Genomic DNA, 26,081 nt, shown 5'->3' on the forward strand with positions numbered 1-26,081 from the left:
CTCTCTCTCCCCACTTTTACCACCCCGCATTTTCTCTTGTTTTTTCGTGTGTATGTCCGTGCATGCGCCACACAACCGAGATTCACTTGCCGCGCAGAACCAACGCACACACACACACACACACACACACGCACACATAGAACTATCGGTGTGCGCAGCGACACAAATACGCAGTCGAACGAGCGCCTGATTGACGCAGCGAGTATTCTCACGTTTGTTCTTCTCACTCTATGCAAGTGCCATCCTTACTTCTCATCCCTTGGCGCTCGTGCCTCTGACCTCGTCACCTGTGCGTTGAACTTCTAAGGCGACTCATCTGTTCCCAACTTCCTCCAGCGTAGAGCACACACAACGAAGGGCCAACATACCTGCTTCTTCTCGAAGAGTAAAATGGATGCCATCATCAAGGCTGTTTATACAATTGATCCCATCTACATGGTGGCGAGCGCCGTCGCGCAGCAGATGCTGGCGGTGGCTTGGTTTGACTGCATTGTGCGCCAAATCGATCGGTATTATGTCGCTGCGGATAAGGGCGTGCGGCGCGTCGAGCACGCTATTACGCGCTACCCCGGCCAAGTCATCTCTGGTGCCACCTTTCTCTGTGCGCTTCTCCGCTCTGTTGTTGTGCTCACGTTGGTCAGCATATGCAAGTGCTCGACGCTTTACCAGTACCAGTCGGCTGCCATGATAGCTGTGATGATCGGAATGATGCGCGTCCACCGCACCTTCTCGTGCCATCGTCCCATTCAGATTTTCGTCACCGAGACTGGCTACGAGATGGCGGCGGCGATGACGGCGGCGGTGGTCTGCTATTACATGAAGATGTACAACTTCTAGGCCGACTGTGTGATGGGCCTTCACTTCATCAGAAGTGCCGATTAAGTCGTCTGCCAGCATCCTCCAAATCCTCGACCGTCGTGGATTGACCTATCTGCTGGCGTGTGCGAGCGGTGTGTTTTGGTGGCACCCTCGATGCCTTCCTCTCCGGTTTCCCTCTTTGGTTGATGAAGCGAAAAGGAGACGTACAGTTTTTTTGTGTGTCTTCCACGTTTAGATGCAGCCAACTGTGTGTGCCTGTGCGTCTCTTCACACTCAATGTTTTTCGATTCTTTTTGTTTCAAGTTCTGCGAGTGCAAAGATGGAGTGCACTCGCGACGACTTCGATGCACATCTGTTCTGGCACGCTGTTCTGTGCACCGATGGGGCTTGTGTACGGTGGCGGCCTTTCGTTATGATTTGTTTTAGATAGAGAAACGCATAGAGAAAGACAGTTTCGTTTCGGCAGCCTCCGGCGCCGCGAACAGTTCCCACACAGGAGGGTGGGGGGGAGAGAGAGAAAAGAAGAGAAAGAAGGGTGAGGAGGAGGAGAGGAACACAGCGCCCAGGCATCGCAGTGAGGGAAAAAGGGAGGGTGCCTATTTTTTCACGTTCTTGCATGAGTGACGGAACTTTGTTCGCGCTGTTTTACGTTGTTTTTCTCGCCGCTTCCTCTCGTTCTCTCATCGTCGCCGCCGTCGGTGACTTGGCACAGTCGGTGTATGTGTGCACCTCTCTGAAGACCGTCCCAGGCAACTGTGCTCGTCCTTTCTGCAGTCCCACGTGATCTCTTCTTACCTGTTCTCCATTTTCATGCCTAGGAGGTTTCGAAATTATCCCGAGAGAGATGCGGTTCGATCTCCTCCAATTGCTCCTCGCAGATTGCTCGCGAAAGGATCTGCGTGCTGTGTGGCATTGAATACAAAGCAACTCTGCATGAGTGAGCACACGCGCACACGCTTACATTTTTTCTTGCGTGCTCGTTTGTGCAAACATTTAAGTCCAACAAAGTCGTCTCAAGAGCAAAGAAATACAGGACCAAGCGCCGGTAGAGTGGGTAGACGGGCAAAAAGCTGAGGTCGTTGTGGGTAGCGTGTGGGTGACTCGCTGAGGTACACTGCAACATCATATGCAGCGGATCTGTCCTGGACGCGCACTCATGCCTCACAACGTTTCTACTGTATCCATCTCCTGCGAGGTGGTCAATCATGCGGGAGGGGCTGTGCGAGAACATTTTGATTGATTGCTGAAAGAAACCACAACGTGCGAGTAAGTAGAGGCAACGCAGCACCGCCGCTCATCAAGCTTTCCAAGCCTGCATGCTCTCTCTCCATCTCTCTTTGTTGCTGTTGATGCGGCGACGCCTCTCATTTTTCATTTTCCGCGTTTTGCCACGAACATTTCCCCTCCCCTCCCCTCCTCTCTCCTCTCTCTGCCCGTCTTTGGATATCTGCATCTATGCGTGTCTCCTACGCACCGAATGCACCGTCTAAATAATACACACACATATATATATATATGCGGAGCTGCGGCTGTCTTCTTGACTCATACAGGATTATCATCAAGTGATCACGCACATCACAACGCCCTCCGTTTCTTTTTTTTTGGATTCATTTATTGAGCCGACAGACGGCACTAAGGACGCCCTCGATTGTATTTTGACTCTCTCTTCTCCTGACCTTACGAAGACAGGGGCCGCAGCCACACGGTAACCTGCACGCGGGCAAAGGAAGGGAAGCGTGGAGTTGCTCACCCGGTGAGGGAGGACGACAAACGACCAAAGATACACAGCAACCTCTGAACGCTCCATCGGAGCCGAGGGCTTCGCAGTTACCGCCTCCGAGCAACACCGGGCGCCTTTTTTTTTGTTTCCCCGCACCTCCTATAGACATACACGCTCACAGGCGTCATGCCGAACACGTACTGCTACTTCGACATCAGCATCGGCGAGAAGCCGCAGAAGGAGCGGGTGGTATTGGAGCTCTTCGCGGATGTGACGCCCAAGACGTGCGAGAACTTCCGCCAGCTGTGCCTTGGCCACGATGGCAAAAAGGTGGAGGGAACAGAGGTGCCGATGACGTACCAGGGTTGCATTTTCCACCGTGTCATCCCCGGCTTCATGATCCAAGGCGGAGACTTCACCAACCACAACGGCACCGGCGGCGTCTCCATCTACGGCGAGAAGTTTGAGGATGAAAACTTCATGATACCCTGCGACAAGAGCGGTCTTCTGGCGATGGCCAACGCTGGCGCTAACACGAACGGTTCACAGTTCTTTATCACGACAGCGCCTGCACCGCACCTGACCGGTCGTCACGTCGTTTTCGGTCGTGTGGTGCGTGGCATGAATACAGTGCGTGCCGTCGAGCACACAACCACTGGCACCAATGACAAGCCCGTGCTGGACTGCGTTATCGCCGGCTGCGGGGTGCTGGAGGCGGTGCCAGATGCGGTGCCGGCCGCCGATGGCGACATGTACCCCGACTACCCAGAGGATGCCGAGCCCCCAATGGACGATGCCCAGCGCATCGATGCCGGTGAGGCCATTCGCCTGATTGGCAACACCTACTTCAAGAACGCGGCGTACGACGTGGCCATCGATAAGTATGCAAAAGCAGTGCGCTACCTGAATCAGGTGGAGAACAAGGATGGCCACCCCGAGGCGGATGAGAAACTGATTGCCTGTTACAACAACAACGCGATGTGCGCCATTAAACTCCAGCGGTGGTCGGAGGCCCGCCACGCGGCATCTCTGGCGCTTGATGTGGATGCGAGAAACGCCAAGGCGCTTTTCCGCCGGGGAACGGCGGCGCTGTGCGCTGGCGACGCCGACAGTGCTGTCGAGGATCTGAGGCAGGCGCATCAAATCGAGCCGGAGAACGCCGAAGTGACCGTGAAGCTGAACGAGGCAAAGGAGAAGGTGAAGATGCAAAAGGCGAAGCTGGCGGCGAATCTAAAGAAGATGTTCTCGTGAGAATCGGGCATGCTCGACAGGACCTGAGGGCATCGAAACTCTTCGCGCTGTGAGGAAGGCTTTTCGTGGAGTACGTTGCGAGGCCTCTCTCTTCTGTCAGGCTGGCGTCGACGATGCGACTACACCGCCTTTTCTATCTTTTGTTTCATTTCTATTTCTGCCCATTTCCCTTCTCATTTCACGCGCTGCATTGCAGCGTCTTTTCACACGGATTTTTACTTCGCTCTTCTCCATACACCGAACTCTTCTTTCGCTCTCTACGCCTCTTTCTGTTCCCCGCTTTTGCTTTTTGCTGCTCTACCCGGTGCGCCTCGTCGATTACCCCCTTTTTACCACAAACGTCGGGTGTGGCAGCGGCTTTTGAGCAGCGACGAGGGAAAAGCAACTGGCCATGGCAACAGAGCAAAGACGTCTGCCAAAAGAAAACATCATCGCGCAAAGCCATGGGAATGACAGCAAGAAGAAAACGGAGCAAGAAAGGTAACTGACGGCTCCTCCGTCAAGTGGGATAAGGAGCCAAGAGAGGGACTAAGAGAGGGAGGGGAGGGGGCCGGCGGGGCAAACCGTTTCGCCGCTGGCGGAATGCGTGTTCTCTCGGATCTGGCAGCTCTCGGCGCAAAAAGCTCTTGGAGGTGCCACCGCCGCTTCTTTGTTTTCTCTTTGTTTTCGTACAGCGATGCAGCACATGGATGCAAGGACGGGGACCTGCCTCCTCTTTGGGCTGAGACCGTCTCCTGTTCCACTCGAGGCGCGCTTGCCTTGTGTCCTGGACGACTGGGTGAGGATTTTGCTGTCATCCTATACTACGCCCCCCTCTCTCTCTCTTCGACGCTTCTACGAACGGGCAGCCAGACGCCCCTCTGCTTTTCTCTTGTCACTGTGTCCTCCTGTGATTTGATTACGGGCTTTCGAGTCGTCCTCCCATCATTTACGCGGCTCGTGCATCTGTGACTTGCGCAAGCTCATACCCGTGCCTCACTCTTTCCCGTCTCCTTTCCCCTCCCTTTTCCCCTCTCTCTGTGACAGAAGAAGAAAAAAGATGAAATCAGGCGGCGCCGGACACTGACAGTGCGTTCGCTTTGCGCTTTCGGATTACACACTTACAAGCGCATTTTCTATTCCTCTTTGTTGCTCGTTTCTGAGAGTCACTGTAGTCGGAGACGGACTTGGAGCAGTGCACCTGACCCCCCTTATCCCTTGCACAGACAAACATCAGGGAGCTAAGCGTGTGGAAAAATATCTGTACACGCTGACAGTGTCGAGTCTGTGGGATTCACAAGCGACGAGGTCGCAGGGGTTTCTGCCGTATTCGGGGTGTTGAAGGCTATCGATGGGACAGATGGGCCAGTGATCGTTTTTTCTCACCTGTCGGGGGCGATGTTGTCAGCCAGCTGCTAGCAAGCACGCGATGGCGCCACTGCCGCATACCGAGTCGAGCGAGAGCGACCTGCGTGGAGTGAGCGCTGCGCTGGTCGAGCGGGGTCCCGTCGACCGCTTTGCTGCTCGCGGCAGGTGGGACTGCTGTCGAAGAGTTGGCTGCCCGCATCGCTCGCTTCACTCATGGGTCTGCTCTCGAGGAAGCGGACGCGTTTAGCTGCGTTCACGACGGCAGCATCGACGGTGCTCATATAGGCGGAAAGTACCGCTTAGCACCAAGCGGCATCGGCCCTGCGAATAGTTGGCTATCAACAGCCTCTCGCAGGTTTAGCACCGCAGCCACGGTGGTGCACCGTTCCTGGACTGTGGTCATCGATGTAGGATGCGGTGCGCACGCGCCAGACGCCATGTGCTCAGTGATAGTTGTAGCGGTCACGTGCTTGCTTGTTTGCTCCCCCCTCCCCCGTCTAATTGTCTGTAATAGCGCTCATGCGTTCTGTAGCTGCTTTCCTCCCTTCGCACGTCTGCATGTGAGCCACACCTCTCAAAGGCGCCTGCCGCGCCTAGACAATGAAGGGGCTCGCTCTGTAGGCTTCTTTGTCCTCACGATGAGCAAAAAAAAGAAGAAAAAAGAACATTCCTGCGCTCGTCGAGAGCCAGGGAAGTCCCGACGCGACTCCTCGTATAGCCCCTGTAACGGTCAGGTCTCCTCTCCTGGCATCCGTCGACTCCCTCCCTCCCATTCTCTCTCTCTCTTTTGCCCCCCCCCCCCTCTGACTCTTTTCAATCCCTCCCTCTCTTTGCTCCTCGTCTCTTTCGCTCAGGCGTGTGTGCGCCCGCCACCTCTCCTCTTCTCCGCTGAGGGCTCTTTCTCTCTCTCTCTCCATCTTTCTCTGTTTTCTTTTTTTTTCTGTGCGACTCCCCTCCCTCGCTCCTGCCGCTTTGGGGGTATTCCGGGCCTCATCCATAGCGTCACGGACACATACCTGCGGTGTTTCTTGCGAATCGACAGCTTTTGCGCACCTGTGCCTCCTCGCCGTCTTCAACTCAAGGCAGAAACGATGGCCACCATTACAGAGTGGATGGTGCTGGAAAAGGAGCGGCAGAACGCTGCCAGGCGTGAGGCGCTGAACATCCGCAACCAAAGGGTGTCTCATGCGGCTGAGCTCGATCCCAACTTCCCACCGGAGTGCTGCTGTGTGAAGCCGATCATCTACCATAACATCCGAGAGCAGGTGCCCATACCTCAGCAGCGGTTCATGTACATCCTAGCGGGCCTGTACATTACCTTGGTAGTGCTTATCATCTTCAACATTGCGGCTGCGGTCGTGGCCTTCGCACTTGGCGGAAACGCAATGCACTTTGGTCTCTCCTTCCTGTACCTGCTGGGGCTCCCTGGCGCGTGGATTGCGTGGTATTACAACGTGTATTGCGCCATCGTGTTTTCTTCTCGACCGCGGCAGCTGCTTGCCCTGCTTGGTCTACTCATAGGCTTCGGGTTCGATGTGTGGATGGCGGTAGGCGTCGTCGGCTTTGGAGGCTGTGGCTGGTTCTACGCCCTCAGCTTAAAGGACAAGGTGGCCCCATTTGTGCTGGTTCTCTTGAGTGCGATTCTGTGGTCGCTCCACGCCGTTGCACTGTGCGTGATGATGCTTCGTTACTGGCGCGTCTCGGGAGGGCTGTTGAAGAACGCGGCAAGCATCTACCGCGAGAGCATTGTTTAGGTGTCTGTACGCGCCACGTAGCAGAGGCAGCGCCTCTTTACGATTGCACATCACTCTCGAAAGGAGAGAGACTCTCTTCCCGGCCCCCAATACGCTCACTTCTGCCATTGAGCACCAGGTCGCCCTGCCCTCGGCCGGCCGCAGACTGCCCGACCGTATCCTGCTGCGAGGCAGCCCCAAGCACGGCGCCAGGGCAAGGCCGCGACCCGGTGCTTCGTAGCACGGCCTCCCCCCCTCCACGAAACTCTGCCCGCTACGCAGCTCGCCCCCTCACGAGCAGTGGGCTGCCTGACAGCTGGCTGGCGCGCTGCCCATCCACGCGGACCGCACAGGCCTGCACACCGTCGCTGCCCGCCCCTACGCGCCACCCCAAAGGACCGGGCCGCTGATACCAGCAAGCGGCACCGCGCTGCAGCTGCCCACGCGCCGTGGGGGCTTGACACTCCGCCACCACGGGCAGCGGTGGTGCATGCGGCAGGGGGTAGAGGCAGGGCGGCTCGGCTCACCCGCACAGAGCGTGGGGGTGTGCTGGACCTCCGAGATGCCGCCCCTCCCGCTCCCTTCCTCTCCAGCGTTATCGATGGCCACTGCGGCACTGCATAAGAGGAAGAGACGGATTCGCGACGCGTAGTTCCGAAGCTGGTCGCAAGCCTTTTTGCCTTGTGTGTGCCTCCGATGAGGGGGTTGTCGACGCGGCGTGGGTGTGTCGGTAGTGCACGGGCCATGTTTCTGTACGATTTCTCTTCATCAGCTCCCTCCATCTGTGTCGGCCGTTCACTAATGATTCACTCATAGCCGTTTTTCATGTCACTGTGCGAGCAATTGATTACGCGGTGCTGTCGTGCCCTGTCGTGTGTGTGTGTGCGTTCTTCTGCCGTTTTTTTTTTGTTTACGCTGCCCTCCCCCTCTCTCGCCGTCTCACTGTGTGTATGTGTGTGTGCACGTGTCGGGTGGCTCTGATGTCTTTGAGCGCTTTCTTGTCTTTTTGCTTCCCTTTGTTTCTGTTGTTGTGCTGCAGTGCAGTGCAGTGCTGCCGCTTTTTTTCTTTCCTTCTTGTGAGTGTGTGTGGTGCTTACTGAGTCACTCTTTACCTTTTTTTTTGCCCGGAGTTAGTTGCTCCCGCACCTCCGCACGATTTGCGTGCGTGTGCCGATGGCAGATAGGGAGAAGGGGGATTACTGTGGAGAAAAATGATGCAGGTGATTGAGGCGCCCATTTTTACTGTGCAGGTCCGAACATGGTATCCGGGGTGTCTTCTAGCCCCCCTTTTTTTCGCTGCAATCTTCGGTGCTGTTTCCCCTTTTCCTTTTCTTAAGAGATCAGTGCAGGCAGGTAGTGGGCACCGGTGCGCACCTCGTGCCACTAGGGCTTCCTCACATCCAATTCCACTCGGCACTCACTTGAGCTTGCATTTTCGTGTGCATGCGCCGGAGGTGGAACTGCCGCTTCGCGCACGCATTCAGCAATCTTTCAGCAAAGCCCATCGAAGACGTACGCTCATGTCGCCTGAGGGTGGCGGCCCTCTCCAGACTCGGGAGGGGGTAATCGTGCCAGAGGGAAAGGGCCTAAAGTCTCACAAATGTGCGGCCAACGCTGGCTGCTTCGTATACGTCGCCTGCTCCTCTGCAAAGTGCAATGAAGACGAGGAAATCCAAGGAACGCTTCTGGATGCATCCCCCCTTCGGGCTCGCTTATTTTGGCGGCAAGTGACACCTCCACTTCCTTCCCACCCTTCTCCTCCTTTCTGTGTGCTTCCTTCTCATGAGGCATCATGTCGTCTGCCACATTCTCAAAGAAGCTTTGTAGGGGGGGCTCGACACTTCGCGAACAGGGGAGAGGAAACAGCCAGACTCGTGAGCGACAAACGAGTGGTGCGCGTCGGCTGCGATTGAGCTGCATCACTTCGACGCATACGCAAATACCTGACGTAAGGGCGCTGTGCAGGAGGGGGCCATCGAGAGGTCGCGCACAGACGGGGGTGAGGTCAGCGTTTGCGTCTGTGAGTGTCTCCGTCTGTGCTCCTCCACGCCTCTTCCTCTTTACCGGTCCTTCTCCGAACTTTCGACCACTTTAGCTGCCCTCAGCACCGTGCCTCGCAGCGTAGCATCGCTCTTAACGGAGCGGAAATTCACCATTGGCAACTCCGCCGCCATGCCCACGCTACCGGAGCTTTACCAGGGTGTTGCCGCCCAACCGGTATCTTCGCAGAATGATTCTGTTCTCACGGCCCCCTTTCCAGAAACAGGCGACCACTCGCACAGCCGCCTCGGTGCTTCCCGCAAAGGCCTCCCCCATGAGCCGTCAGAGATGTTTCAAGTCGTCATTGACGGCGATGACGGGGGCGTTGAGATGCGGCGCGTGCATGGCCGCATCGAGGCTGCCTTGCGTGTACGCTCACTGTACCGGCCGCTTGAGGCTCGTGCGGGTGGCTGGAAGCGGGCGAACCCATACATGTCAGCCCCATTACCCGGCCGTGTCACGGTTGCCCAAGAGAACGGCGTCTACCAAGTCTCGGATCATGACACGTCACTATTTCTCCCTATACCGACGTGGTCGCAGTACGCGATGGACGTGCAGAAGGTGCGGCTCACTGTCGGAAACGCCGGCTGCATCAACGCCTGCCACCATCGCCTTGGCATTATGCAAGAGCGCTCCCGCATGTTCTTCTTACTCAATGCAGAGATGGAAGAGCGGGCAAATTATCACAAAGCCGGCGGCGTCTTCTCTGCTGCGAGGAAAGTGGACAACGCAGTGCTGCTCAGCGAGTCGATGGACGCACGGGAGCTGCTGGAGGGGGCGAAGGAGATGTGCCGACGCAGTCCGGAGGCATCAGTGCGCCTGCGCGACGGTTCGAGCTCCACACTTCGTGAGCTGCTCGATGCCTACGGCGTCCCCTCTGCGGACGACCTTACACTGGCCGGCCTCGGATGGCAGGCAGAGAAGGACGCACCTCACGAGGTTCAGAGCAACTCTGCAGATTACGAGAGCATGGCTGCCCTTGGTGCAGAGCTGCGCTTCTCATTCACTGCTTTGCAGGGGTTCCTGTGCGAGAAGGTGCTGCGGCGCGCGCTGGCCAGGGCAGAGCGACCATCACTTAACCCGCAGGCCGCTGAGTACAGCCTGACACTCTATGGCCTGCACGCCTCCGAGCTGAGCGATCTGGCGGAGCTGATACGGCGGAAGCTAGAGGGCCCGCATCCGCAGGTGCGGTACATCTTGGGCCTCTGCTTCACCGAGTCACCGCCCTTCGAGGTGGTAAGCGACTGCACGACGCTGCAGGACCAGCTGGACAACCTCTTTCTCGCTCTCTTCAAGGCTACCTTGGCTCCAGACGACCCGAGCAATGCTGGTGTGGCGTGGCTGCTGGGGCAGGTGGGTGGCCTGCAGATGCTGCATGCACGAGACTGGCCTGGCCGAGACTTCAACGAAACGGCCCCGCCGCCTGATCAGGTGCGGATCTCGGACCAGCAGAGCGAGCTCTACTACATGTACTACCTATATGCGAACCTCGTTGTGCTGAACAGCCTGCGGCGACGCAAGGGGCTTGAGCCGCTTCAGCTGCGCTGCACTGGCAACAAGCCGACTGGGATGGACGACGTGATCGGCGCCTACATTCTCTCTGACGTCATCACCCGCGCGACCAAGATTACGGACTACCCCGTGCTGCAGTACCTGTGCGGCCTGCATCGTGTTGGCTTGACGGTGTCGCCGCTGTGCGATCACATGGAGGGCATCGTGGCATACAAGGACCACCCGCTTCCTCATTTTCTGCACCGCTGTCTGCACATCACGCTGTCAACCGACTCGCCACTGCGCTACCACCACAACCCTCGCGCCCTCATTGAGGAGTACGCCACGGCGCAGAAGATATTTCGACTGAGCTCGCTTGACATGACAGAGCTGGCGCACAACAGTGCACTCATGTCCTCCTTCTCTCCGGAGGTGAAGCGGCAGTGGCTCGGGGACGACTACCATCTGGGCGTCGAGGGCAACGACTTCGAGCTGAGCCACGTCACCAACGCACGGCTCGCGTTCCGCGAGGAGGCATGGCAGCTAGAACGCGACATGATGCGTGACCTTAGCTTGCACACCACTCAGGAGGTTGGTGCCGGGCTCAGTCGCTGGCATCACCTCAGCAACGTGCAGGAGGTAGAGTACGATACGGTCATGGACAACCGCGTCCGATTCCCACGCACGGTGCTCAAGGGACCACACAAGGACCCGAAGGCGGTGAGAGCGGCACCGAGTGTTGCACGCGCACTCGACATGCGCCACCAGTATATCTGGCGCCCGCCCCCGCCGTGGGAGACGTCGCAGCGGCACGGCGTCGAGACAGACTTCCAGCGCCGAACGGCAACCTTCAACGAGGATGAGTGGACCTACGCTGCTAGCGACGCGGTTTTCATTGCGTACCCGAAAAGCGCCGTGCACGCCTGGCCGCGGTCGCTTCCGACGCTTGACGACTTCCACAAGCACCTGTGCGAGCTTAAGGACATCTGCGCCAGCGCCGAGGTTAAGGAGTACGCCCACAAGCGACTCGAGAACCTTGACCACAAGTTCCGCCTGCACCTCGCCCTCAACCACGAAAACGAAGCCGGCACCACAGAGGATCGGCAGTCCTCGAACCGCGACTTCTATCAGGCGACGAAGGTCGACACGCACATCCACATGGCAGCAGGTATGACGCCGCGGCAGATTTTGAAGTTCGTGCTAGCGAAGCTGAAGGAAAGCAGCGATGACATTGCCATGAAGAAAGGCGACGCCATCATTACTCTGGGCCAGCTCTTTGCGAAGGCCGGCATCACACCGAACTTGACGGTAGACCAGCTGAACGTGCAGGCCGATCATACGCTGTTCGAGCGCTTTGACAATTTTAACAGCAAGTACAACCCCATGGAAAACGGTGACTTGCGCTCGCTACTGCTCAAGACGGACAATTTCATGAATGGCCGCTACTTTGCGGAGCTAATCCACGACGTCTTCCAGCAGTACTCGCGCGACCGCTACACCTACGCTGAGAACCGCCTCTCTGTCTACGGCATCAACAGCAAGGAGTGGGGCAAGCTGGCGCACTGGTTTGCAACACACGGGATGGCGAGCACGCACAACAAGTGGATTGTCCAGGTGCCGCGCGTGTACAAGGTGTTCCGCGCGCAGAACGTCATTGGCAGCTTTGGCCAGTACCTGCAAAACATCTTTCAGCCCTTGTGGGAGGCCTCGCTGCACCCAAGTGAGCACCCAACGCTGCACAATTTTCTTAATCACGTGAGCGGCTTCGACTCCGTCGACAACGAGGCCACCATTGATCTTCCATTTACTACAATCTCCCCGTGGGCGTGGACCTCCGTCGAGAACCCGCCCTACAACTACTACCTCTACTACCTGTACGCCAACATCCGCACCCTCAACGAATTCCGTGCGTCTCGCGGTTTCTCCACGTTTGGGCTGCGGCCCCACTGCGGCGAATCGGGATCTGAAGAGCACTTGTACGGCGCCTTTCTCTGCGCAAACAGCATCTGTCACGGTATCAACCTGCGCAACGATCCACCGATGCAGTACCTCTACTACCTCACCCAGATTGGTCTGCACGTGTCGCCGCTTAGTAACAACGCCCTGTTCCTGCACTTTTTGAATAATCCCTTTCCTGACTTCTTCCACCGCGGGCTGAATGTTTCGCTGAGCACGGACGATCCCATGATGTTCCACCAAACGCAGGAGCCGCTGATCGAGGAGTACAGCATAGCGGCGCGCGTGTGGGGACTTAGCGCGAACGACCTGTGCGAGATCGCGCGCAACTCTGTGCTTCAGTGCGGCTTCGATAACGATTTCAAGCGCAACGCGATAGGTGACCGCTGGTTCCTTTCGTCCTCGCTCGGCAACGACTCGCTGCGCACGCATCTCTCCGACATTCGTGTCGCGTTCCGGTTCGAGACGTACCACACCGAGCTGCAGCAGCTGGAACTGTGCTGCGGGCGGCCGGTGTCGCGTTTCATGATGACCGCTGCTGAGGAGCGGGCCGTCAATGGGGAGATTGCTGATGTGCGTCGCGAGTATGTCCTTCTCTCCACGCATGATCAAGCGATAGAGGTGATGCTGCGAGAGACGGAGGACACTAAAGCGAAGATCTTGCAGACTCGGGCCCAGGTAGACATCCTGCGACGGCAGCAGCGCTCTCTGCTGGAGAACATCACGGAGATGGGCATCCGCCGCCAGAAGGCGGAGGAGCAGGCAGCGCAGGAGGAGAAGGAGCTGCTGGCCCACAAGGGCCCTGCCTACGTGCGTGAAAAGCCGCAGTCCTCGCTTCTTGGCGGCGAAGACTGGGGTGGCTGTGGCACCTCTCAGAGCTGTACGTGCCCGACGCAGCAGAGCGAAACGCTGAAGCGGCTTCTTCGCTGGAAGCCAATGCCGCCCGACCTGATGCGTTCTGTGACCCAGGCGAGCGTTAGCGGCTCTCGTGGGCGTCCACTTCCGCCGTTGCCAGAGCGGCAGCAGAACCGAAGCGCAATGCACGCCAACGGCCCTGCCACACTCTAAGGCGGCTGCGTAGGGGCGGCTTCGACATCACCTTCACTTCTCTGCCGCGCCGATTTTTTTTCCCTCCATCTTTTCCCTTTTGGATTATTATGTACATTGCCGGTATCAACACGCACGTTTCGGGTGGCGTCTACCCTCGTGCATTGCCGCCCCTCCGCACGTCGTGCCGTTTACGTTTTATTTCTTCCGCTCACGCACCCACGGAAATGACCGAAAGAGCCGTTTCATGTGAGAACGGCATGCCGACAGCAACCGACGAGCCCTCTTGCTCTACTCTTCCACGTTCTGGTGTCGTTTCTTCACCTCAGCGCACTCCATCGCACTCGCTTGTTGCTTAGGTGCCGTGGCTTTTGCTGCTTTGGCAGTAGGGCACGAGGCGTGAAGCGCATGAGCGGGAGAGGCGGCAAGGTCGTCAAGGTGCCCAAAGCGAAGGCCGCCCCTAGCCTCGGACGCTTCTCTCCGTCTCTCTGACGCGCCGCACTTGCCTTCCCATTACTTCTCCGCTACCCATCTACTGGCGCTATCCTCTTCTCCTGGTCACGCCTGAAACTCGTTTCGTCCAACGCCTCGGTCTTCGTCGCTTTCCCGATCCTTGCCATCTTCACCTCACACTCTTTCGCCCTCATAAAACGTGTATGGTGATGGGGTCGCGCGCAGAGTAGTACATTACCGACCCACCAGCTTCTACTTTAGTGCTTCCCTTTTGTTACCGTGTGTGCTTCTTCCTTGCTCGCCCGCTCCTCTGCCCCAGCGCCCCTCTTCCTCTACCTCTTTCCTCTTCTCTACGCTGGAAGAGGGACGCCAGTGACGGCTAAGCGCGCATACGCTGCTGCAGCACCATCTCGGCCTATCACTTAAAACCTTGCATTGCGTGCGCTTTTCTCTTTTCCTCTCTTTCCCTTCGGCGTGTGCGTCTTTAGTCATCGTCATCATTACTCTCTGATTCGCTTTCCAATTGTCTGGGGCGATCGGCTCTTCCTGTGAGGTCTTTGCCCTCTGAGCCGGCCAGCCATGGAGACGGAAGAGATCGCCAACAATGCGGGAACGGCGGTGGGCGCGTGGGCGTGCTCTAACTGCGGTGTGGAGCAGGCGGAGGATGCCACCTACTGCCAGATGTGCCGGTTTGCCCGCCCACTGGATCGCCGAGGGGTGCCACAGATTTTTGCCGGCTACTCGTTTCACTTCAACGGCATCATCCCACGCACGATCGTGCACCCCAGCCACTCGGTGGAGTGGCGCATGGCAGAGCGGCACGGCGCTAACTGCTGCGCCACCTTCGATCCCTCGGTAGTGACTACTCTCATCTACCGCCCTGGCTACGAGCGGAGCGAGAAGTGCCGCTCCTGCATAGAGAAGCACACGAACATCCCCTGTGTGCCGATTTCCTGGATGCTGGACTCGCTCCTCCAGTCGCGCCAGATTCACCCCTCACTTTACCGCCTGACAAGTGTGCCGCCGGTGGCAAACCCAACGGGGGGCGGCACTACCCTGCCTCACCATCAGCACCCATTCTACCAGATAAACAAGTACGAGTACTCCATTCCCACTTCCTTTCCCACGGCAAAGGCTAAGGCAGTCAAGGCGGTCAAGGTGCGAGAGGGGGTGTCTTACAAGACCCTGGACGTGCCGGAAGGCATGCAGGAAGCCATTCCACCCTTTTACAATATCGAACCGTTTCACTACACCACCCTAAGCGTCTACGACGCGGTGCTGGCCTGCACGACACGCACTAACGCTGATTTTTGCGACGATGAAAACGACGAAGTCGAGGCTCGCCGAAAGAAAACCGGGATCGAGCTCATCATCATGATGCAGACCCTCAACAGGGTGGACCGAATGCTGTTCAGCGGCATGAGCTTGCTCCTCACACCGTCCCTGCAGCGGCACGAGCCTCTCAAGAGGGCGATTGAGCGGTGTGGCGGCAAACTCGTGAGCAAAACCGCCTCGGTGGATGAGGCGCTGCAAGACGACCTTACCCACATCCTTTACACCGAGGAAGACCAGCTGTGTAAGCTCATGGCTGAGGCAGCAAAACTCATCAACAGCAGCCTTCCTGGGCTTCAGCTTGTCCATTTCAAATGGATTGAGGACAGCCTCATTCTCGGCGAGCTCCTGCCGTTTCACGGGATGTACACCCCATCCACCACGTTGATGGCGACACTCAGCAAAAAGTGAGAAGTGACGAGGAGTTGAGCCGCATGATACACTGCTTCTATTTTTTTCTACTTGTATGGACTTTTCCATGACGCTGGAGAGGAAGACAACGGGAGGGGCACACACCTCGGTCCGCGGCGGCATCTCGGAGGTCCAGCACACCCCCACGCTCTGTGCGGGTGAGCCGAGCCGCCCTGCCTCTACCCCCTGCCGCATGCACCACCGCTGCTCGTGGTGGCGGAGTGTCAAGCCCCCACGGCGCGTGGGCAGCTGCAGCGCGGTGCCGCTTGCTGGTATCAGCGGCCCGGTCCTTTGGGGTGGCGCGTAGGGGCGGGCAGCGACGGTGTGCAGGCCTGTGCGGTCCGCGTGGATGGGCAGCGCGCCAGCCAGCTGTCAGGCAGCCCACTGCTCGTGAGGGGGCGAGCTGCGTAGCGGGCAGAGTTTCGTGGAGGGGGGGAGGCCGTGCTACGAAGCACCGGGTCGCGGCCTTGCCCTGGCGCCGTGCTTGGGGCTGCCTCGCAGCAGGATACGGTCGGGTAGTCTGCGATAGGTCTTACCAAGGAGCGCTTGGCTGACGCTTCAGGGAAAGAGTAAGGAGATGGAGAGGTACACACAAAAATGAACTCTGATATCGTGCGAGGACCATACTTCAAGCCTACAGCGAATCATGCCCTTCGTTGTATGCGTGTGTGCTGTCCAAGTTCCTTTTTTTGTTAGCTACGCTTTTCGCTCTTCTTTTCTTCATAAAGCTGATGGATGGTTGTAGGACGCGCCCTTGCCTCCTTTCCCGTTGCGTCCTTCATTCGCTACGCAGCTCAGCATGACGGAGGTTCCTGGTGAATGTGCGCTATAGGGTGTCTCTCTTTGGCCGCTCTCCTCAGATATTTTGGTGCCGCGCCGGCCCCTTCCAGTCTCGAAAGCGGCCGTATTTTTTTTTTTCACCAGCGAGCGCGATCTCTTTTCCTGTCTTTCTGCGAGTACAAAACGGCCATAGCGAAGATAAGGATTGACGTGTCGTCACTAGCGCGCTCTTCCACCGTCTCCTGCTCATGTGGCGTTCCTCTCCTCTCTTTATGCAAGAATCTTTATGAGGGGCGCCGCGTGTGGAAGCTGTGATGCGTATTGGTCTGTTTTTCAGCCGTTTCCCATGAGCATCGCGGACTTCCGTTGTCTGTGTCTGCCATTCGTCGCAGATTCGGATTTCGCATAGGCTGCTGAGGCCAGGCGTGGCCGCCGATGAATGTTTGCCTATACCGTTTCATTCCGCCCCTCCCTTTCTTTGTAGCGATGGTGCGCGCAGCATCAGTGTCACCGCTGAACGGGCGATGGTGAGAGGTGCGCATTTTGCAGAAACCCTGGGGAAAGCACCTCTGCTCTAGAGTGAAGGGGCGGAAAGGCGACTGACGAGGAGGAAGATGATGGGCCCGCTCCGATACGTGTAAGTGCTTGTGCTGCTTACGCCGACGCCTGTGGGCGGTCGTGGACCATGGGTTCGTAGCCGACGTATAGGAGTTGTGTGAGGAATACAAAGGAAGGAAGGGAGAGCGGTGCTGTGGGTGCACACTGCTGCGCATGCGTAAAGTGGAGGAGCGCATTCAAACACTTAGGGGAACGCCTGAGCGAGGGCGTGCCTCTCTTATCCTTTTTGCTGTCGTGGTGGTATGGGTTTGCACCGCCTTGTGGGCTGTGGCACCCCGGGAGAGGTGCAAGACGCAACAGGGCGATGCCGGCCAAGGGAAAGGAACAAGACGAAGGAGGGTGAGAACGCGAAAGAGCGCGTGCGTGCGTCCCTGCCTCTTATGCCACTGTCAGAAACGGATAAGAACGAACCGAAAAAAACATAAGGAGAAGCATTTTCTGGACCAACTGGATCGTAGAGGTTTGAAGGAGTGTGGGACGGGAGTGCATGCACGTCGCACTCCTTCCCTTCTCTTCGCTTCTATCTTGTCATTTTCTTTGCGCCGCTCTCGTCTCCTCTACTCCTCCTCGATCGCTCTCCCTCTTTCGCTTTCCCCTTTCTTGGCTTTTTTTGCCCCCCTCGTTTCGGTGCCTCTTCTTGACCAATCTTCGTCTGCGTTTTTTTTTTCACGCGCAGCTGTACTTCTCGACCTGATTCTCCGACGTCTGTGAGCCGCATACCTGTTGTTGTGACTCGGTTTATAGTTGGCTGTGTGAAGAAGTTGGCCCTTGGCAGCGTTTTTTTTTTCGATCTTGCTCTTCGAAAATGCTCGTGTTTTCTTCACGTATGCTTTTTTTTTCGTTTTGTTCTTCGTCATCCTCACCTCTTTGGGTCCTCGTGACTTCTTGTGCTTCTCGTCTCTCTGCTCCTGCACGGGTGCGTTTGGCGGTGCGGACGGGCCTGGTGACCTTCCGCTCATTTTCATCTGCCCCCCCCCCCCGTTGCGTCGCCGCTGTGACAGCGAGCCAAGAAGAGACGGGGGGGCGCATCTGCGCAAGCCACCCTCAAGTCCACCAGTATCCTCCTCCCGGCAGAGGGCGAGAGAAAGAGAGAGCGCATTCTGGCATGATTATGAGGCAGACGCAGACGAAGGGGAAACGGACGTTACTCAGGCAATGTGTCGCTGGTGATGCCCGCGCCCTATGTGAGCGACGCCACTGCGATGAGGGCAAAGGTAGCCGGGCAGTCCTTTAGTGTCCAGAGACTCGATCGCGTTTCGGCATTTGTGCGTGCGCACCACGTGTAAGGCCTTCCCCCCTCCCTTTCGGTTGTAGGACGTCCTTTCTGGTGCTTGCGTTGTGCTTCGGACCCCCGTCGGCAGACCTTGGATCTGCATTCTCTTCAACACTCTCTTCTTCTGCCTCCTCTCCTTTCGCTTCGTCCTCGCCGTCGCGCAGAAGTTCACATCAGCATCCGCAGCCTCATCTCTTCCTCACGTCCGCGCGGCTGAGTTTCGGTGCTGGACATAGACTCGGCGCATCGACTGCTTTTCCGCGCAGCTACCGTGCGGCCCGCTTCTATGTGAGCGTCGCGGCATTGGGCCTCGTGCACCTGTGTCTTCCTCTCGCCCACATCGCAGGAAAGCCGAATGTTCTTTTGGATGGTCTTTGCGCTGGTGGTGGTCATTGCTCTCGTGGTGACTCCCGCGGGTACTTTGGCTGCCGCCAAATGCCAGTTGTACGTCGATGGTTTCGTCTTCATGGCCAAGGCACAGGATTTGCCAAAACACTACGACGGCACCAACTACGTGCGAATGAAAGCCGTTGGCGACCGCGCCGGAGTCAAGCGAACGATTCGTGTTGTTTTCATTCGCCACGGGCAGTCCGTGTGGAATTCACTCTTCAACTCGTACAACACCGGCATGCCGATGCGCCTGGTGAGGGCGGCCATTCGAGAGTTCACCGACTTCTTCACCGATCCATTTGGGTCATGCATCATCGACTCCCCACTCAGCAGCAAAGGCAAGAGGGAAGTGCAAGACCTCGCCAGCTTCATGCGGACAGCCAAGAGGAAGATCTCCTTCGATCCAAGCACGTCGGTCGTAGTGTCTAGCAATCTACGTCGTGCAATGGAAACGGCGCTCGTTGGTGTGTCGCCGCGCCTGACGGTGACGCAGGAGCGCATCGTCATGGACTCCGCGCTGCAGGAGGGCTCGCAGAACATCGACGCCCAGAGCCTCTCGACCGAGGCCGGTAAAATCGCGCCCTGTAGGCTCGGCAACATCAGCAACCCTGCCAAACTAGGCACCGTCTTTGATCCTCACCTGAACTCTGGTAACCGAGTGGCTGGCGTGGATGTGTACCGGCGCATGGATGAGTTCCTTATGCACTTGTTTGGCGGCAGTGGTGACTCTAGCCTCGCACCGGCCGCCGGAGGCAGCAACGCTGACCTGAAGGAGGTGATCGTGGTGGGACACAGCGGGTACTTCCGCAACTTCTTTCGTCGCTTCCTCCCACCGCACTCCACGCACGTCGCCAAGCAGAAGAAGCTGCAAAACTGCGCTGTAGTTGCGTTCGAGCTCACACGCGACGAGTCAAGCGGCGAGATTGCCGTGGATGAGTCAACCTTGCAGGTGCTATACAGAGGATTCGCGTAGCGGCAGCAACCGCGACCGCAATAAAAGGATGAAGCAGAGAGTGACGCGCTCTTTCGCTCCTTTCCCGCCACTTCCCTTCGGGTGGCCGTAAAGAAGCGCGAATGGGGAGGGCTGAGCGAAGCACTGCGATCAATATATACCCTTGCCCAGTTGTCCATTGCGCTTGATGGTACGTGAATGTCGAAGCTGTGGATCCTCTTGCCGACGCGCGTGCTCTCTTCCCTTTTCGCCTACACTCTTTTTATGGCCCCACTGCCCCGGGAGGGCGGGAGGGGCACACACCTCGGTCCGCGGCGGCATCTCGGAGGTCCAGCACACCCCCACGCTCTGTGCGGGTGAGCCGAGCCGCCCTGCCTCTACCCCCTGCCGCATGCACCACCGCTGCCCGTGGTGGCGGAGTGTCAAGCCCCCACGGCGCGTGGGCAGCTGCAGCGCGGTGCCGCTTGCTGGTATCAGCGGCCCGGTCCTTTGGGGTGGCGCGTAGGGGCGGGCAGCGACGGTGTGCAGGCCTGTGCGGTCCGCGTGGATGGGCAGCGCGCCAGCCAGCTGTCAGGCAGCCCACTGCTCGTGAGGGGGCGAGCTGCGTAGCGGGCAGAGTTTCGTGGAGGGGGGGAGGCCGTGCTACGAAGCACCGGGTCGCGGCCTTGCCCTGGCGCCGTGCTTGGGGCTGCCTCGCAGCAGGATACGGTTGGGCAGTCTGCGGCCGGCCGAGGGCAGGGCGACCTGGTGCTCAATGGCAGAAGTGAGCGTATTGGGGGCCGGGAAGAGAGTCTCTCTCTCCTTTAGAGAGTGAAATACATTCTGGACTGGGGGCCTTTTTGGAAAAGCGGAGGAGAGATGCCCATGCTTGCATTTTCTGCTCGCAGTTAGCGAGTCTGCTACTGCTGCGTCTCAGCGGTGTAGCTCACTTTTGGTGCGTCGCGCACGAAGCACCCAGGATAGGGACGCAGGCTCACAACGCGAGTGAGGTGATTGGTCGATGGAAACATGCGTCGAAGCTTTACGTTCCGCGCGCGAAAGGAGAAGAGCGTGCGTGCTTGTCGAGTGGGCGCACATTAGTTGCCTGTACGAAAGCTTCGTTGCCTAGAGATATACACACATTTACACGGGAAGAAGTGGACGGACCCGCTGCATCGCACCGTGCTGGCGTCTTCTCTGGGTACCTCTTCATGTCTTGAGTGGGGTGGGCTTTAGCACAGGTCATTGGGGCTCGCGTGCTTCTGTTCCACTACTGCCTCTCATGGTGCACCTCTCGCTGTGACCCTCGTCACGACCCGATTTCGCGTCTGTTTTTTTTTGTGTATTCCCTCGCGTGCCATGCTCTCCTGTGCGCCCCTCTTTCCCTTCTCTCTGAATGCCCACTGTTTCGGTTTGCTTCGAGTGATGGTGAGATCGCCGTGCTCCTCTGGTACATATGTGGCATCCTCTTAACTCTTGGTTTCTTCCTCATTGTCCGCCCACTCGACAAAAAATGCGTCGACTCGGTGCGCATGTGTGGGGCCGCTGTCCTGCAGCGGCCCACACCGCAACCCGACGCACCTTCGCGAGTGTGCGAGGCGAACTCTCAGAGGCAGAGCGGCGCCACCTTGACCAGGAGTTGCCACCACGAGAGCTGTTGAGGGAAATGCGCACTACCGACGCGGCCCCCGGCGAGGAGGACGAAGACGAGATAAAAGTTCCTGGAGATTCCTTCGGCATCATGCGGAACCGAGTCCCCTTCTACAAGCCTCTTCAACGACATACATTGTCGGGTCGAATGGGAGAGCTGATGCCCGCTGGAACGCACCCGCTCGCCTGCTTCAACCCGGGCACTGTTCGTCGCATGTGTAGCCGATATGGTGCTTCGGTGGACGAAGTGGTCGCGGCGCTCCGTGACGCAAGCGGCGACATTAACCTTACCACTGAGCTGCTGGAGCAGCGACTCGATATCGAGGTGGGTTTCGGCAGCTACGGACTCGTCTGCTTGGAGTCGTATGCGCCGGAGGCGTTCTGCTTAGTGTCGTACAACCTTCCCACGTTCTCCTCCACGCGAAACGACGAGGCTCTGGATGCGATTCATGAGCTGACGCTATCGGCGGCGGAGCTCCCGCTCGACACCCCACGCGACAGACTCGTCGACAAATTTGTCAACCACTGGACAACAGAGGACGACGTTCCGTGCAGGGACGTGCTGCGAAGGTACGACATCACAGTTCAAAACATTCTGCTGCTGCCCTTCGGTGACTACAGCGTTCAGGGCTTTCACGTGCTAATGCCGGTGAAGAAGGAGACGCCGAACATCGGCGTGGCGGCTGCTGCATGCTGCATGGACTTGCGCACGGGCATTCACAACCGATTCCGTTTCCATGTTGAGCGCATCGCTGACTCTGTCAGTGAACACGTGGTACAGGAAATGTTGCATTACAACCAGGGTGTTCACTTGCTTCGCCAGCCGTACTGGTTCCGTCCAGAGTATAGTGTGGAGGAGTTCATCCGCTTCAAGGAGTCGCTGCTGCAGCCGAGTGCGTCGACGTTCGAGATGCGCTACGCGTTTTTGTTTGCACCGCAGTATGCGCTTCCTCACTACCGCAACATCATCGAAATGGAGAAGCTGAAGATTGCGCAGCACAAATACGAGAAGCACTACGAGGACTTCACTGCGCCCGGGAAGTGGCTGACAAGCGATAACGCCCAGCTGCAGACGGTGGCGGCCGGTGGGGGAGGGTCAGGCATGCCAGGAGGCGCCATGCACTACCACACGAACGATCCGGCGTCCATCAAAAGTGCGATGGAAACCCGAGCCGGGCCGCTGCGGCGGACCCTGGCGCAGTCGATGCAGGCGCACGGAGACCGCGTCTTCAGCCGCTTTTACCGAAACAATCCCCACTGACGAATACCGCGGCTGCTGTGCTCTTTTTCTCTGATCCCGCGCTATCGATCTCCTCCATTTCTCACCCCCTACCGACCTGCTCAAGTACTGCAGCGTGTTTTCACCACCGGCTCGTATGTACACATGGCGGCTGGCGCTGTGCGTGCGTTTCTCCCTCATGTCGTCAGTCAAGTGAACCTGTCCACTGCTACGGTGATGCACAGAACAGAAAAGGTATAGGGGAACGGAAAAAAGTCTCCCCCGCCCCACTATTCTGCGTAGGCGGGGACGGCGCTGCCTCATCACCCCATCGCGAGTGCCACGAGCCCTTTTGGCATCGTTTCTAGCACTGGCCTTGAAGGGTTCAGTGACTGCGAAGACAGCGCCGCTATGCGAGTCCGCGTCTTTGTCCTTTGTCGGCTTCATCCTTGCAAGGTGGGACGCATGCCCGTTCTCACTCGGCCTTCTCTTCCCACCTCGTCTTGACCTGCATCGCCCTCCCACCTCTCACGGCCGTTTTGACTTTGCTTCTCTTTCTCCCGCTTTTTTGTTTCCGGATCGCTGTGGCACTGCTGTGGCGCCATTGGTGTCGGCAGATCAGTGCCTTTCTTTCGACTTCGCCGCCGGCCTCGTAATTGGCTTCAGCGTGCGCACCCGCGCAAGCTTTTAGGCTCGCCATCGCACCATTGCCCACCGCTCCCTCGCGCACACTCCGCTGCGCCAAAAAACAACACCGAAAAAAGAAAGCATACCCACATTCATACACACACGAAATAAAGAGAAGCCGACGAGAAAAAGGGTGAAACAGTACGAGGAGGCGCTAACACCAGCGCGGGGAGGAAAGAGCAGGAGAGAGTCCAAGCGAGTCGTTGTGGTGCTGCGAGTGCAAGTGTCCGTTTTCGCCCCGGCCGCTTGCCTGGCCGGACCTCCCACGCTGACAACCGTTTCTTTTCCGTTCCTGTTGAATTCTCGCTTCTCTATTTCTTCTGTTCCTTTTTCTGTGTGTGTGTGTGTCTCTCTCTTTCTCTCTCTGTCTCGGCTGCTCCTTGTGCGCGCGGCTTTGTCTGCCCTGCCTGTGACGCATCGCTCACTAAACTTATTTGTCTGACGGGCGCTTGCCGCGGCATTCCCTGAGAGGACTTCCTTCTCTCGTGGTTGGGGCCTCTGAATCGTCCTCGAATGTCGATTCAGAGGTGCTTGTTAGGTTTTTTTCATGTTTCATCACTGCTGATCGTTTGTGTTCTCTGCCTCCCTTTTCTTTTTTTTTATTGTATTGCTGCTCTCCTTGCCTCGTTCGGCGCTTCTCGTTGTGCCATTTCCGCCACCTTCCCATAGAGAGGGATAAGCAGAGGCGATGGGTTGCGTCACAGCGCGCGCGGCCCGTGATGGCGTCGTCAGCAGCAAGAGCAGCAAGCTCTCGAAAGCGGGAACTGCGCCTGCCACCACAGAGGAGAAGGCCGAGGAGATGGAGGTAGATTACGTGGCACAGTTGGTGGCTGGCTACATGACCGATTATCCACAGAAAGGTGCGGTTACAACGTATGAGGATTACCGCGGCTTTGATACGTCCACGACGAATCACGTGTCCAAGGGAAAGGCGGATAGGATCTGCAAATGGAGCGACCAAGCCCTGCAAGACCGCCAGAGCCTCAACAATGGCGTCTTCTTCAACCCGCAGAATCCCTGCTCATGGCCGAAGGACGTCATCACAGCCCACCTGACCTCGCCTTCTTTCGCTGATAGACATACCGTTCAAGAGATGGCGTACAAGTGAGCGTCGCGACGGACATGCGCCGCCTTCGCCCGTAGTGCTGACTGGAATGTTTTTTTTTTCTTTGTCCCTTCGTGTGCCTGCATGTGTGCGCTTTCATGGGGCATCTGCTTCCACGGTGGAAGACGGGAAAGGGTAAATCCGACAGTCTCCACTTTCAGCACCATTCTGTGGACGTCTCGACTATTCCGCAGTGCTGCTAACGCGGACCACATGTCCGGGGTGCCTTTCGAGAGCATTTTCGCTCGCCAGTTGACCTGAGCGCAAACTTCTGAGAAAAACCCCCATTTTTACTGTCGATCGCCGTGCGCTATCGCCGAGCCGACTGCCTCCCACGCATAAAAGCATGCTCGCCATCTCGGTGTCTTCACTGCGTATGTAATCTACTCTTGGAACACCAAACACATGTAGCGGTGCATGCAACGCCTGCGCAAATTGAAGGATTGAAAGGCAGGCAGGCAGTGTGTGTGTGTAATTGTGTAGAATGGAGAGAGTGGTCGAAAATGCGAAGCATACACACACACACACACGCACACACAGACAGAAGAGGAAGCTTCCATCGCAGCTTAGCTCTGTTCATTTTCAATGCCTCGGGCGGCTCTCTACGAGGACCTGCCCGCCCGTTGGCTTTGCTGTTGTTGCTGCTGCCTTTGTGTATCATGGTGCCCTGCTCTTTTGCCTTCTTTATTTTCGTTGCGTGTGTCTCCTCTACGTGCCGCATTCCTCATCTTTCCCTCCCTTCGTACCTCTTTTTGTCTCTCCCGCTCCCTGCTGTCACCATCGGGACACATATCTCCTTTCGATGCGAGGGGCTCCTCCGCCTTTCCCCCTTCGCCTCCCCTCTCCATCTCTGCCCGTCGCGTCTCGCCTTCCTTCCGCACTGTTCGCGGCTGGGGCTAAGCCCCCTGAAGGCACCAATCCAGAGGCGCTCAACCAGATACGTGCTCAGGAGTCGGCGAGGCGACGTGCGAGGAGCTCATACCGCAGCGCGACACGAAGGCGATAGGTTAGAAGACTCCGACATCCCTTGCCTGCGCACGTGCGTGCGAAGGGGTACCATGAGCACGTTTTCTTCTGTACCATGTTGCGCGTGTGCACGAGCACTACCGACCCCCTCCCCCTTTTCCCCATTCGCTTGCAGCGCTTATGCTCGGCATCGTAGGCTTCGGGCTGCCTCTCAGTCCGCCTACCCTTTGTGCCCCGCTCTGTCGCCCAGACTCCTTTGCAGCACGCCGCCGTCTTTCACCCGCATACCTTCGCCTCCGCCTGCGTGTCTCTCTTCAGTCGTGCTTTCTGTGTTATATTTTCTTTTCCCTCTCAGCAGGCGCATGAAACGCCCGCGAGGGGAGAAGATGCAGGTAAAATTGAGTGGGAAAGAGGGAGGATAGGCTGGCAGGGGGACACAGCGGCCGTGAAGCCGAGGAGGCAAACGGCGCGAGCGATGCGACCATGTACAACAGCTTCGCTCTCCTTCGTCTCGCTTTTCATCACTGATGTGATTTTCATACAGATACCATTTCCTTTCTCTCTCACGCTCTCGCACTTCCCCCGCCGCCACGTTCCCACCCAGAGGGCGTCTGCCCGAAGCCTTTTTCCCCCTTTTATGATTTCATCTGACACTGGCTCTTCTCAGCATGAGTAGGGTGTCTCTCGTCCTCTTGATGGGGGCTTGCTGGTGCTCGGACGGGGGAGGGGGAAGGAGCGGCATCTTTGGTGGGCTGCCAGAAGCAAAACCTTCGACGGCGCTTGTGCGTGCTCTCTCTTCAAGTGTCGGTCTGGCGCAGCACGGATTGGTGCTCACCTGCTCAGTCTTCTCTTTTCCCTCTTC

General features: G+C 57.6%; 8 protein-coding genes across 8 annotated transcripts; all 8 read left to right on the forward strand.

The window, feature by feature from the left end:
• Nucleotides 1-390: 390 nt before the first annotated feature.
• Nucleotides 391-837, forward strand: LSCM1_01238 (uncharacterized protein; the record flags this gene model as incomplete). The annotated part of the gene is made up of 1 exon (XM_067318860.1): nucleotides 391-837. The coding sequence occupies one exon, from the start codon at nucleotides 391-393 to the stop codon at nucleotides 835-837; it is 447 nt and encodes a 148-aa protein (XP_067174965.1).
• Nucleotides 838-2,725: 1,888 nt separating this feature from the next.
• On the forward strand, nucleotides 2,726-3,790 carry LSCM1_01239 (uncharacterized protein; the record flags this gene model as incomplete). Its single annotated transcript, XM_067318861.1, has 1 exon — nucleotides 2,726-3,790. The coding sequence occupies one exon, from the start codon at nucleotides 2,726-2,728 to the stop codon at nucleotides 3,788-3,790; it is 1,065 nt and encodes a 354-aa protein (XP_067174966.1).
• Nucleotides 3,791-6,228: 2,438 nt separating this feature from the next.
• Nucleotides 6,229-6,891, forward strand: LSCM1_01240 (uncharacterized protein; the record flags this gene model as incomplete). Its single annotated transcript, XM_067318862.1, has 1 exon — nucleotides 6,229-6,891. The coding sequence occupies one exon, from the start codon at nucleotides 6,229-6,231 to the stop codon at nucleotides 6,889-6,891; it is 663 nt and encodes a 220-aa protein (XP_067174967.1).
• A 2,151-nt stretch (nucleotides 6,892-9,042) lies between these two features.
• On the forward strand, nucleotides 9,043-13,425 carry LSCM1_01241 (uncharacterized protein; the record flags this gene model as incomplete). Its single annotated transcript, XM_067318863.1, has 1 exon — nucleotides 9,043-13,425. One exon carries the CDS (start codon nucleotides 9,043-9,045, stop codon nucleotides 13,423-13,425), a length of 4,383 nt encoding a protein of 1,460 aa, XP_067174968.1.
• A 1,011-nt stretch (nucleotides 13,426-14,436) lies between these two features.
• On the forward strand, nucleotides 14,437-15,600 carry LSCM1_01242 (uncharacterized protein; the record flags this gene model as incomplete). The annotated part of the gene is made up of 1 exon (XM_067318864.1): nucleotides 14,437-15,600. The coding sequence occupies one exon, from the start codon at nucleotides 14,437-14,439 to the stop codon at nucleotides 15,598-15,600; it is 1,164 nt and encodes a 387-aa protein (XP_067174969.1).
• A 3,026-nt stretch (nucleotides 15,601-18,626) lies between these two features.
• LSCM1_01243 (uncharacterized protein) lies at nucleotides 18,627-19,634 on the forward strand (the record flags this gene model as incomplete). The annotated part of the gene is made up of 1 exon (XM_067318865.1): nucleotides 18,627-19,634. One exon carries the CDS (start codon nucleotides 18,627-18,629, stop codon nucleotides 19,632-19,634), a length of 1,008 nt encoding a protein of 335 aa, XP_067174970.1.
• Nucleotides 19,635-21,105: 1,471 nt separating this feature from the next.
• LSCM1_01244 (uncharacterized protein) lies at nucleotides 21,106-22,503 on the forward strand (the record flags this gene model as incomplete). Its single annotated transcript, XM_067318866.1, has 1 exon — nucleotides 21,106-22,503. The coding sequence occupies one exon, from the start codon at nucleotides 21,106-21,108 to the stop codon at nucleotides 22,501-22,503; it is 1,398 nt and encodes a 465-aa protein (XP_067174971.1).
• A 1,333-nt stretch (nucleotides 22,504-23,836) lies between these two features.
• LSCM1_01245 (uncharacterized protein) lies at nucleotides 23,837-24,256 on the forward strand (the record flags this gene model as incomplete). The annotated part of the gene is made up of 1 exon (XM_067318867.1): nucleotides 23,837-24,256. One exon carries the CDS (start codon nucleotides 23,837-23,839, stop codon nucleotides 24,254-24,256), a length of 420 nt encoding a protein of 139 aa, XP_067174972.1.
• Between the last annotated feature and the right edge of the window lie 1,825 nt (nucleotides 24,257-26,081).

This window comes from Leishmania martiniquensis, chromosome 35, assembly GCF_017916325.1.
Source record: "Leishmania martiniquensis isolate LSCM1 chromosome 35, whole genome shotgun sequence".
NCBI lineage: Eukaryota > Euglenozoa > Kinetoplastea > Trypanosomatida > Trypanosomatidae > Leishmania > Leishmania martiniquensis.